General features: G+C 39.3%; 1 protein-coding gene across 2 annotated transcripts in view; it reads left to right on the top strand.

The window, feature by feature from the left end:
• The window catches only part of SLC26A5 (solute carrier family 26 member 5), a 37,780-nt gene that overhangs the window by 18,434 nt on the left and 6,826 nt on the right, over nucleotides 1-12,520 (top strand). For both annotated transcript variants that reach the window (XM_069801782.1, XM_069801781.1), the window contains 10 exons: nucleotides 1,791-1,901; nucleotides 2,453-2,634; nucleotides 3,164-3,328; nucleotides 5,382-5,534; nucleotides 6,626-6,708; nucleotides 6,803-6,950; nucleotides 8,710-8,823; nucleotides 9,132-9,209; nucleotides 10,670-10,765; nucleotides 11,545-11,651. In XM_069801782.1, coding sequence (XP_069657883.1) covers nucleotides 1,791-1,901; nucleotides 2,453-2,634; nucleotides 3,164-3,328; nucleotides 5,382-5,534; nucleotides 6,626-6,708; nucleotides 6,803-6,950; nucleotides 8,710-8,823; nucleotides 9,132-9,209; nucleotides 10,670-10,765; nucleotides 11,545-11,651 — 1,237 coding nt within the window. The remainder of the gene's footprint in view (nucleotides 1-1,790; nucleotides 1,902-2,452; nucleotides 2,635-3,163; nucleotides 3,329-5,381; nucleotides 5,535-6,625; nucleotides 6,709-6,802; nucleotides 6,951-8,709; nucleotides 8,824-9,131; nucleotides 9,210-10,669; nucleotides 10,766-11,544; nucleotides 11,652-12,520) is intronic.

The raw sequence follows: 12,520 nt of genomic DNA, 5'->3' as shown, positions 1-12,520 counted from the left end.
AAAGACAAAAGTTGAACTTTTATTTTTCTGGAATGGATGTAATTAAAGCAACCATGAGTTCAAAGAAGCCTGGGAATCATTCCAGACAGAACTACAATGACCGGGGTGTTTAAGCTGTGAACTCCTGTCATGTCAATATCTTTTTATTTCCTTGGCACTCGCAGCCTTTAAAAATGCCAGTACAAATGAAAAGGAAAAGGAATAAAAGGGTATTCAGATCAGGAGCTTCACATAGACCCACCCTCCCAGTTTTGAAACCACTGGTTTTCAGTTCTGGTCGTTTGTACTGTTAAGTTCATCACCATGTTAAAGGCCAGGCTGTTATGGTACAGGGCGTTTTAATGATACTCTCGGCATGAGGGGTAGCCCCTGGGACAGAGAATATATGTGGTGTGAGTTTCAGAAGTACTTAATGAAAAGCTCATTGCTGCAGGAGAATAAATGATATCATCAGTCCAGTTCTGATAGGAATATGAATTCTTGGTTAGGACTCAGACATTGCTTAGGGCATGAGCAAGGCCATGTGAGCTATTACACTGCACAAGTGTGCTTGGATGACACAGAAGATCCATTCCTGGTTTTGTTCTTTCGTCGTAACTTGATGCTTTGTCTCTCAACTGAAAAATAAATTAATAGGGAGAGGTGTTTTTGACTATCAGTAGCTCTCCATGGCAGGTGAACCATTGCCTCCTTTTGTAATTTGCACTAGACCACTGAGCTTTTCAGTCCTAACTTGGACCAGTCTGCCCAAGTGTGGTAAGAGCACACAGCTTCCTCAGGTGTCATGAGTCTGCACTCGCAAAAGTGAATTGGAGAACCAATCCAAGCCAGGACACAGTGTTTTCTTCTCGAGGCTTATTTGTTCAGTTCTGGTGTCTAATTCTCATTAACGCAAGCCATATAGAACTATCGATTTTGCTGGAACTGCTCAGGACAGTTATGCGCCATATCACGTGGTGCCCAGAATTTGCTTGTGAGCCTGCTCCTGTGATAAGCATATGCTCAGTCACGCAGAGAGGGAGCACCGTGGGAAGTGTTGTCCCCTGGTGTCCCTTAGAGCTGTTCCCCCACAGCTTCATTGCTGTGCTTGCCAGCCCCCACTACAAATAGGAATGGTGTGGATCGCAATTCCACCGTGCGGAACTGGACGGGGCTTAATAAAAAAAAGAACTTCATTTTGGGGGAGAATACCAGACTGTATAAGCTCTATGACCTTACAGATTGCAAGCAATGATTCTCTGCTTATTTTACATTTTGGAGCATATTTTGTGGAAAAGTAAACTGTTATGTCATCCCACTCATTCTGGGGTGAGGGAGGAGGGAAGCGTTTAATCAGTCATAGATTACCATGAAGATCATGTCTGATGAGAAAAGGAGGAGAAAAATCAAACATGTTCTGCTGGTTTTGGGTGTTTCTATTTACATGTTGTGACAGATGAAAACAAAAGCAACAAAAAGTGTTTATTGGCTTTTAAGAAGTACTTCCAGCCCCAAAGGCAAAACAAAGGCAAAACCGGTGCACAGATGTACACAAAATCATCCACTCACACACCTGCAGTGCCTGTAATTAGAGACTTCTGGTTTCCTGACTCAAACCATCAGGTTTCTAGGCACTGCCCTACTGTATTATACATATTAAAGAGTATTCCTTGCAAGACTTTGTTTTTTAAACCTGTGATATGTCACTAGATTTCCTATTAGGTGATTTCAATTTTACTGGGCTTAAATCCTTTTGCTTCAGATGCTTTCTGTTGTTTGCCTAACATACACATTTGTGTCTTGTTTTCTAGGTTTAGCGTATGCTTTGCTGGCAGCTGTTCCCCCAGTATTTGGCCTATATTCTTCATTTTATCCTGTCTTTCTATATACTTTTTTTGGAACCTCCAAGCACATATCAATAGGTATATGTGTATGGATAACTGAAAGTCTGTGTGTGTGCGTGTGTGTTTAATAAAGTTGTAAAAAATAAAATTGGATAAATAGAAAGTGTAGTTGTTTTCTATAAATTCAAATTTTAAGTGAATAGGAGAAACACAAATGTGTCAAACATTAGCATTTTTGTTGTTGTTGTTAATTTACCCATCTTACTTCAGAAGGAACAGAACAGCATCTTTTATTGGATTAGATCTAGAAATGTGTGCTGTGAACTCCTGAACTATAATTTCATCACTGCAGTCAGCTGTCTGTGTGGTCGGGATGAATCTTTAATTTGCATAATAGAAACTGGGATAGAAAAAAATGATGGTGTTTATTTACCGTAGAGGTGTATGTTCACCATCTAATTGCTTTAATGGTGCTGAGTACTGGAGCAGATTTTGGGACTAAAAAATACAATATTTAAGTAGAAAACTATTATAATTTAATTCCACTTATCTCTTAATAAGAATGACTCCTAAAAAAAAAAAACCTGCCAGGATTTTAACCAATTATTTTCCTTTCCTTCTTATTTCAGGCACTTTTGCTGTGATTAGTATGATGGTCGGCGGCGTTGCTGTGAGACAAGTGCCTGATGAAATTATTTCTGTAGGCTATAATTCTACTAATGCTACAGATTCCTTTGACTATTACCATGCTAGGGATACCAAGAGGGTACAGGTAGCTGTGACTCTCGCCTTTCTTTCAGGAATTATCCAGGTATGTGCTTGCAGTTTGCTGTAAGGGCCAGTTCAGATGCTGCTGCTAGGCTTGCAGTTCCAAGGCGTGCTGGGTCACAGTGGATCCCCTGTCAATAGACTTTTGCTTCAGCACCGCACTGTGTAGAACACAGGCTGCTTCGTGGCAGCCACGTAACAGAAGTGGGGAGGGATACATTGGAGGCAAGTCTTTGGCATCTTGGCTTGGCTGGGAAAAATGGGACCTCCCCCTTTTCACTTTTTCCCATACCATCAGAAAAACTCAACCTGATGTTCTCTAATCTGTCCATAAATGCATACAAATACCTATATTTACCCATATCCCACATTGCACCTGCCAGTGGCATGGAAGATTAGGTGCATTGATGGCTGCTTACTAAACTGTGGCTTTAGAGAGGCCAAGTTCAGGTTTGCCTGATCTGGCTTGGGCATCGAGGTTAGAAGAGGTGTCCTGTGGCCTGTCTGCTATATAGTGCTGATGTTCAGGCTACAGTGGGAGTCACATAGATAATATTTCTCTTCTTCATTAGTTATGTTTAGGTTTCCTTCGATTTGGATTTGTAGCCATCTATCTAACGGAGCCTCTGGTGCGAGGATTTACTACTGCTGCTGCGGTTCATGTCTTTACATCTCAGTTAAAGTATCTCCTTGGCATTAAGACTAACCGATACAGTGGACCCCTCTCAGTTGTATATGTGAGTAACTACATTTACTAAACATGCAAATTCTGCATTGTCTGGATCTAGTACTTAAGCCTTTTCCTATTTTTTTATTATTATTATTTTGGCACTAAGTAGAATAATGCTGCAGTATTCAAAACCGGGTATGAGGTCTTTAAGTGCCATAGCAATATATGAGCATCTTAAAGTGCAGCTTGAGTGTGACTTGATAGTTCAGCATGGTCTGAGATGGGCAGATTTTAGGATTCTGCTTAATGTAGTTTTGTAATAAGAGCAGATAATGTTCACTGAAGCAAGTCTCTTGTACGTAGTGGAAAAATGTGCTACTGAAATGCTTAACTGTAGACCAGACATGTTTTGCAAAGCTATGAAATGTTATTCTCAGAACCTTGCCCAGTCTGTGTTTCTTTAATTTCACACACAGTTCCTGATGGGAGTATTCTTCATTTCCTGTTTGTAAGCTGTTTTGTAGTTTGGTTGGACACAAAGTGCTGTGGCATGATAAATGTACCTGTTCTTTAGAGTAGTGGGAAAAAGTGTTTTGAAATAAGGACACTCGGTGTAAAGTATTGCTATTTATTGAAGAACCTAAGCATTAAAACTGATTGTTCAGAGCATGTAGGGATCCAGTATTTGACATAGCTCATAGTTTAATCTTCCACTTGCCTTCTGTCTAACACATAGTGATGCAAGAGGATGGAATAAAAGCCATGCAGTGTAAAGCTATGATTTGGTTAGTATGACTTAAGTAAAACCAAAAGCTCTAAATTAATTTGAATTTAAAACTGACAGTTGGGCTCTGAAAAAAATGTAATGGATCCCATGCAGCAAATTATTTGTTTAAAGGGACATTTCTAATTGAAATCACAACTAAAGCTTTTAAGTTCATATGAACATTACTTTTCTTGCTGTTATGAACAAGCAGAGTTGAAATCTGAATCATCTGAATCTGATTTGCCTGCCAGTGTAGGAAGCCCCAAGTTGTTATCACAAAATCAATGCTCTGATTTTGCAGACAAGAACTCCTGAGAGGAAGAATAGGGAAAATCTCAGATATCTGTGAAAACCCAAGCTTTTGAGCAGATTGATGGCTCAGCAATAACGAAGCTTCAGGATTTTTACTACATGGAGGCTACAGAAAATACTTTGTGGGAATATTTCTTGTATATTTGTGCAGATATTACAAACCTTTTGGAAACAAGGCTGCACTAATGATTAATTCCTAAATTTGCTGTTTAGTTCACTAATCTGGAAACCAGACATACTAACTGCTAAACAAATAGGAGGGAAGGTACACATGCAAGATGTACTACCAGGACGTCTTGAATATATAATATCCTGATAGTCGCTGTAATTTTCCTTATGTCTAAAGAAGGTTATGTACATCTTCTTTCAAAGACCTCTCCAGAGGTCTCTTTTTTTTTTTATGCAGTGGAATAACAAGGAGTAATAGGTAAGGAAATCATTTACCCTGTAGCAACTTGCATGTTCCAGCAAGCTTTCTTTCTTTTAACACCCTTTTATAATAGTGTTTTCAACTAAAAGATATTTGGAATAATCACCAGTTAATAATGTCCAGCGGTGTTGCAAGATTACTGTTATTTAATCATATTGCTATGGTAACCTCAGTGGTTGTATCAGCAGCCTTATCATTTTAGAATGGTTTATGCAGCTCTAAGTAGATGTGACTTGCCAAAGAATATCTGAAGGTATTAGAAGGAATTTGTATTTATTGTTTTCAAGTAGCTGCCAGTATGAAATATGTGTGAAAATGTTGAAGATAAGGGATGTAGTTTAGACTTTTTTCCCCATGGTGGATTTTTCTCCAAATTTTTGCCCCATTTGAGGAAGACTGATATTGTAAATGATTGCAAGTGCATCTCCCTCAGTGAGATACTCTGAACTTCTGTGTTTTGTGGGAACAATGGGGATTTTGGTGAGGCACTGATTCATGGTGGTTACCGATGCAGAATAAAAACACAGCGTGTATAATTTACGCTTTTATGGCAAATCTCCATGAAGATTATATTTTCTTAGGAATAATTATGATACTTCTGTTGTGTTACAGAGCATAGCTGCTGTGCTTTCAGAAATAACAACGACCAATATTGCTGCATTGATTGTTGGATTAACGTGCATTGTTCTATTGTTGATTGGAAAAGAAATCAATCTCCGGTTTAAGAAGAAGCTCCCAGTTCCTATTCCTATGGAGATCATTGTGGTAAGCCAGCTGTGAAATTCTACAGCTAAATCATATAACTGTTCTAAAGCTGTAGAAACTGTCTCATTTTCTATCAAGTCTTATTGCGCTTTAGTTGGACATAATTCATTTGATGCTTGATCCAGTTGAAGGTTTGGATACTCATAAGGTTAGAGACTGACATGCCCAAGTTTTAGGCATAAGCTCCCAAAGAAGAACTGAAAACACAGTTAAACACCCACAGTCCCCTATGGCAATGGGTAGGTAGAGATTTGTTGTAAAACCCACTCTATCCTGGAGTTTTGGCACCTGAATGATCCTTTTGCAAGATATACCTCTGAGTGGCATTTCCCACTCAGAGTCCAAGAGCTCAGAACCCCCTCCTGAAGGAAGGTGCTTACAGATGCCTGTTTCAGAGGTTCTGTGGGGCTTGCTTGCTTTTTAAAATGCAGTGATAGAAAGAAGAGCAGGAACTAGTAGGATTTACTACTTAACCTTCCTTTCTCTGTTTCTGAGACTGATAAATGACTGCAGCATTGATTCTGTTTCGAATAACTACTCTAAAATACATGCATAAAGCAGACTATCTTAATAGACACAAAGCCCACATCTCTGATAACCTTTCACCTTGAAAAGTGGTTGGATTTTAAAATGAGTTCTTGGATAACTAGAGCTCTCAACCAACCTGCACAAAATCAAACCCAAGAAAGGGAATAACTGAAGGTGTGGTACAATCTAGATAGAAGGAACAAAGAAAAGGGATGCTGTTGAGAGATGGCGGAGGTGGTGTAATAGGGTATAGTTTGATAGCAAGGCAATAGCAAAGTGATCTTACACCTGTTCCTTTCACTGCTGTTGCACCAGTTCTGTTCACAGATAGCATGCAGGTTATACACATGAAAATACGGCAGTGCAGATGTCCTTGGCTTGTCCTTGCATTTAATTTCTCAATACACTATTCTGCCTGAGCTTGGCTCAGGCAAAGGGAATTTGAGTGATTCAGATCATACCATAGCATGTTCCATTTAACTGTTTCCAAGAAAACTTTATAAAGTCAGTGAGGGTTGAACCTGATGGAGGGAATGTTTACAAATGTGTTTGTCGATTTTTAGGTAATTATTGGCACAGGAGTGTCAGCTGGAATGAATCTGAGTGAGTCATACAGAGTGGATGTTGTTGGGAATATTCCTCAAGGGTAGGGATGATATATTCTTATTCAAACTATACCTTTTCTGTACGGCATGTAGCTTTTATTATAGTAATTTGTAAACATTTATTTCATCTCCAAGGTTACGTGCACCAGCAGTTCCCGAGATTCAGCTCATCCCAGCAATATTTGTGGATGCAATAGCAATAGCAATAGTTGGATTTTCAATGGCTGTATCAATGGCCAAGATCTTTGCCCTTAAACATGGTTACACCATTGATGGGAATCAGGTAAAAGTATTGGGGTTGCTTTGTTGAAAATTCTCAGTAGCACCTTTGTTACATCATTAACATAGAATGGGATATTGGACAAAAATGAGTTTTTCTTTCATAGACAAATCAGGTCAGGTTTTTGACAGCCTACACATTTAAATGCCAGGAATTATTTTAAGTTCTTCTTCTGGCTGTGTTTTAATAACCAGTTTCACTTTTAGCTTCACTTTTGGAAAACATGCTTCTATTAGACTTAGACATATGCATGAATATTAATTGTAGGAACAGCAATTACTTAGCCTACTGTCCTGATGGCCAGCTACTTTCTCTCTGCTTTCTGTAATAGAGCAAAGCATAGAGTTCCCATGTGATAATGCCTTAATTGTCAAAGAACTATTACCTAAGGTTTAGAAATTCCAGTTATGTTTTTTAGTTTCTTTTTATTCCCACCCATTGCAAATAGGCAGCTCATCATTTTCTGGGGCAGCAATTGGCCCCATCCATAGTTAGCATTCTTATCATGATTTGAGTGACAAGGGCTGTGGTTAGGGACTCTCTAGAACTAAAATGGTATGTCATCCTCAGCTACCTTGTCCTTCCTGTGCAATTTAGAATCAGTATTGCAGCTGGATTATTGGTTGATACTTGATACTTGATATTGTTGTGGTTGTCACGGGAGGCAGAGAGTTCATATGCTGTAACGCATGTCCTAGAGCAAGCATCTGACACAGCACAGATCAGCTATTCCACCTTCTCAAAATGGCTGTCTTCCTCTGAGAGTAAATGGAGTTTAAATGACCTTAACCTACAGAGTTTTACATCTGGTCAGATGAATCTCATCCTTCACATCATTGTTCTTTGTTACCCAAAGAGAGAAAAGTCCATAGCTGCATAAATGGAATCAGCTCTGTTTATGTTAGTTAAAGTAATCATCACTGACCTAAGATAAGCATCTAGATCTTTTCCTCAGGAGGTGCCAGATGCTACTTCACCTGGATGTTAAACTATAGAACTCCTTGTGACAGGATGCAGTGCATGCTGAGTGTTTAAACGGATCAAAAAAGCATTGTACAAATGCAAAGAGAAAAACTCATTGAGAACTGTTCAAAACATATAACTCAAATCATCTCAGTTACAAATAGCAGGATGCAGAGTAACCTGGGGAGGCCTTATTACAAGCTAATACCTTCCTAGGCATCAGAAACACAGTACTGAGGTAGATGGAGCTCTGACCTTGCTCACAATAACAGTTCTCATGTGGGATCTTCCTGATGAAGCAGTGGACACACATTGTTTTTTTCATGTACAGCAATGGATTACCTCCCATGGAAACACAGCCAAGGCTGCTCTTGGTTCTAATAGTACTAAACAGATAGTTTAGGGTGGGAAGCAAAGAACAATGTTTGTATGAGAAACTATTTTCCATGTATATTCAGGGTTAAAATCCAAGTTATCCTCAAGCTGAAGAAATCCTTAAAACAAGCAATGCTGTCATTCATTTTAGTTTTCAGTCTGACTCATTACTGTAACATTTAAGGATGGGAAGTGTCTCCAGCACTTCATGAGGTACTTTATTTAAAAGATGATTTAACATCCATCAATTTGCACATGTATGAGAACCACAAGTATAAGCTACAATAAGGTTGTTTATTCTCTATAATAAGGTTGCTAGAAAGCACTGTACATAAGATGTAGTTATTAATATGTATTGATAGCTCCAGCTTTGTACAGTTGCTAGGTATAACTGCCTTTTGTTTTGCTCTATTGTTTAACACAGGAACTTATTGCCTTGGGAATATGCAACTCTGTGGGGTCATTTTTCCAAAGCTTTCCAATCACTTGCTCAATGTCTCGAAGTCTTGTTCAGGAAAGCACTGGTGGGAAAACTCAGGTATGTAAACCCAAATTTTGAGCCAAACAAAGTTTGCTTTTTGGAGCTCCAAAGCTAGAGTCTGAAGCTTCACTAGATTGCCATATTTCTCTGCCTGGGGCAGAAGGAATAACTGGAGTTTCCCATGTTTCAAATCCGGATTGGGCCAGGATACAAAGCTGCACGACAGCCAAAAGGGGTGAACTGAGTGGGAGGGATCAAAAGTCACTTGAACAACCAGCCTTGTGACAAGCACGAGAGGGGTTAGCTAATCAGTAATACTGCCCTTTGGGGGCACTTATAAATCAATTCTGGCTTCTTTTGTTCAGATTGCAGGTGCTCTCTCTTCAATTATGGTTCTGTTGGTAATTGTGGCTATTGGATACCTCTTTGAACCACTTCCACAGGTAAGGGAGTTTTGCCTCTTAGGCATTGCTTTGTCGGTGAACAGAGGCCAGTGAGTATTGCTTAAAAGAGAGATTGTGGGATGATTAGTAAGCAACACAGTTAGGCCTTGATCCAGAAACCTTTAAATTTTGTATGCATTTTTGCTATAAGTTAGACTAGAAATGAATAACATTTTGAATTTTGAAGGATCCAGCATATTTTTGGTTGTTGTTTTTAATATTGGACATTCTGGACTCTGTCTTTAGAACATAAAAATGATAACTTCAAACAACTCCCCTTTAGAATCATTTAGGTTGGAAAAGACCCTTAAGATCGTCAAGTCCAACCGTTAACCTAACACTGCCAAGTCCGCCGCTAAACCATGTCCCTAAGCACCACACCTGTGCGTCTTTTAAATACCTCCAGGGATGGTGACTCAACTACCTCCCTGGGCAGCCTGTTCCAATGCTTGACAACCCTTTTGGTGGAGAATTTTTTCCTAATATCCAATCTAAACCTCCCCTGGTGCAACTTGAGGCCATTCCCTCTTGTCCTATTGCTTGTTACTTGGGAGAAGAGACCAACCCCCACCTCACTACAACCCCCTTTCAGGTAGTTGTAGAGAGCGATAAGGTCTCCCTTCAGCCTCCTCTTCTCCAGACTAAACAACCCCAGTTCCCTCAGCCGCTCCTCATAACACTTGTGCTCCAGACCCTTCACCAGCTTCATTGCCCTTCTCTGGACACGCTCCAGCACCTCAATGTCTTTCTTGCAGTGAGGGGCCCAAAACTGAACATGGTATTTGAGGTGCGGCCTCACCAGTGCCGAGTACAGGGGAACAATCACTTCCTTAGTCCTGCTGGCCGCATTTGATTGCAGCATAGGAATTCTGGGAAGAGGTTAAAAATTTAAAAGAAAGTAATAGCTTAGCTAGGAAAGGGTTGAGGCTGGGTGATGGCTCAGCATAATGAGTTGGTTTTGCTGCAGTTTTACTTATTTGTATAAAAATATATTTACGTGAATAAATATATTCTGACTTTAAAAAAAGTTTGTTTCTGGTGACATGCATAGGATGATATGCAATTCCTGTTTCTTTTTATAGGAGTCATACCTTGGGTTACACTATATCACTGTTGCAGGAATTGTTGCAATATATTGTAGAGAAACTTGAATTTGAGATTATAGTCTAGCTACTACAGGCACTATAATTGCAGCAGCGTGGAGCTCAGGAATATGTGATTTCTCTTGACAGGAAAGAGTAAATCAAACTGTACTGACCAGCTTGCCATTTCTGCAGCTGCAGTAAAAGCATATCTCCACTGAACTACTTGAAAAGTTGTTTTTTTAAATTGAACATCTGCTCAGTAGATTTATCAGTTGTACAAAGCACAGAAATAGAGTTATTTGTGATGCTTTGAAGTTCTTATTTGGCATTGGGTTTATTTTGCTTCTGAAAATTGCATTTGTGTAATATTCTTAGACAGTGCTAGCTGCAATTGTCATGGTGAACCTGAAAGGAATGTTTAAACAGTTTGGAGATGTCGCGCACTTCTGGAGAACCAGTAAGATTGAGCTGGTGAGTAATGCACAGCTCAGTCCATATATTTTACTGTATTAAATTCATGGCTTCTCTTCTTCCTAACCCCCAAAACAGGGTAGAAACTTATCAAGGAGTTACAAATTGGTGTTGCATTGCAGATGAACATAAGACATGGAGCTGTAAGTACCCTAGGAGAGTGATCTGTTGTAGTCAAGAATGTTTTTTGTTGTTGTTCAACAACCTTTAACTCAGGTCAGAAGTAGTTTGGTTGCAGTAAAAGCAAAGCTTTTCAGTGTTGCTGTAGGAACTGTACTGGAGACTGTGGGAATGTCTGAGAAGAATTTGAAAAACAGAGTTAACAAAGAAAACTACGTGAAGGTATTTGCCATCTTTTAAGACAAAGCAAAAACCTGGCTGGAGTGGGCCAGAACTAAGAGTACTGGAGGGAACATTTTGGTAGCATTTTTCTCCTGGATTAACTGGCTGGTGGAAGTAAGTGAGAGCTACTTGCAGGCCTTGAATATTGTTTTCATCCTAAGGTATTTGGAGTCTGGTGGTAACAACAGATTCCTTGGAGAATGGGACTTAAGACATTAATTAATATGTGACGGTTTGTCAGATGTTATGTTAGTGCACCTTGAGCTTTTGTGCCCTTCTGAAAGGTTAAGGCAATTACAGTCTGCTATCATGTTGGATTACATTATAGCCTATTCCTGAACAGAAGTGATATGTAGGTTTTGAGGTTGAATTATGCTATTGTTTTTGCTGTTAACAGAAGAGGATGCATAATAATTGAGACCTTTTCTTTGTTTTAGGCCATCTGGGTGGTAGCTTTTGTGGCTTCTCTTTTCCTGGGACTAGACTATGGTTTGCTTACTGCAGTAGCGTTTGCAATGATAACCATTATTTACAGAACACAAAGGTCAGATTTCTTCTGATTTCTTCTTCAAAATTAGTATTTGCTGATCTTCTATGTGGTTTTGTTTGTTTAAGCGGTACAAATAAGCAGAAGACCTTTCCACCCTCTTCAACTGCATGCAGTATAGAATCTGCTTCATAATATAGGTCATGCCCTGTGGCTCTGATCCAGGGTTCACATTTTATTTTTCTGAGAACAAAATTTCTAGAGGGTATGAACTTGCCATTTCAAAGATAAACAGAAGATTTTCGATTTCTTATATTGGTTAATCTTCTTGTTTACTTTTTTTAATGCCTAGAGTTTAGAACTTGAGATCTGCTTGATGACAGTTTCAGTAAATGATTACATTCTGTGTGCACTGTCACAGTCAAGCAGAAGTTGTGTCAGGTTATCAGTAGATGAACGTTTTATAAGAAAGTTCTAATTTATCAAAAAATTGTGCTTGCCCTTCTAGTTTTTCAAATCACTTCTCCTCTCTCCCCATTCAAAGTGACAAAGCTTTTACTGTGAAGCTTTCCAGGTCTACAGCGAAATGGTTTCTTGCATGTGTGGGTAGGATTGTCATGTGAGGCTTCTAGGCTCAAGGTCTGGGACATCTAGGTGGAAAATGTATAAAAGTCTAGGTTTCGGTCTGCATTGGAATGATACCAAATTCTGAGATTTCTGCTCTGCATAAATAAGAGTATTTTTCTGCCATCTCTGCATTGTTTTGTTCTTGCAAACAGAACAGTAATGTACTTTGCTGTCACACTGCTTGTGAGTTGGGAATACTTATCTCCTCAGGTGTTGTCCTGGGAGCAGAGTGGCTCTTTGAAATTGCAACATGTATTCTGCCAGTATGAGTTTCCGTATTTGCAAGATAGTCAATGGAG

Source organism: Haliaeetus albicilla, chromosome 14, assembly GCF_947461875.1.
Source record: "Haliaeetus albicilla chromosome 14, bHalAlb1.1, whole genome shotgun sequence".
NCBI lineage: Eukaryota > Metazoa > Chordata > Aves > Accipitriformes > Accipitridae > Haliaeetus > Haliaeetus albicilla.
Note: the sequence above shows the minus strand (reverse complement) of the source record. Positions and strands in the feature narration are given on the sequence as shown.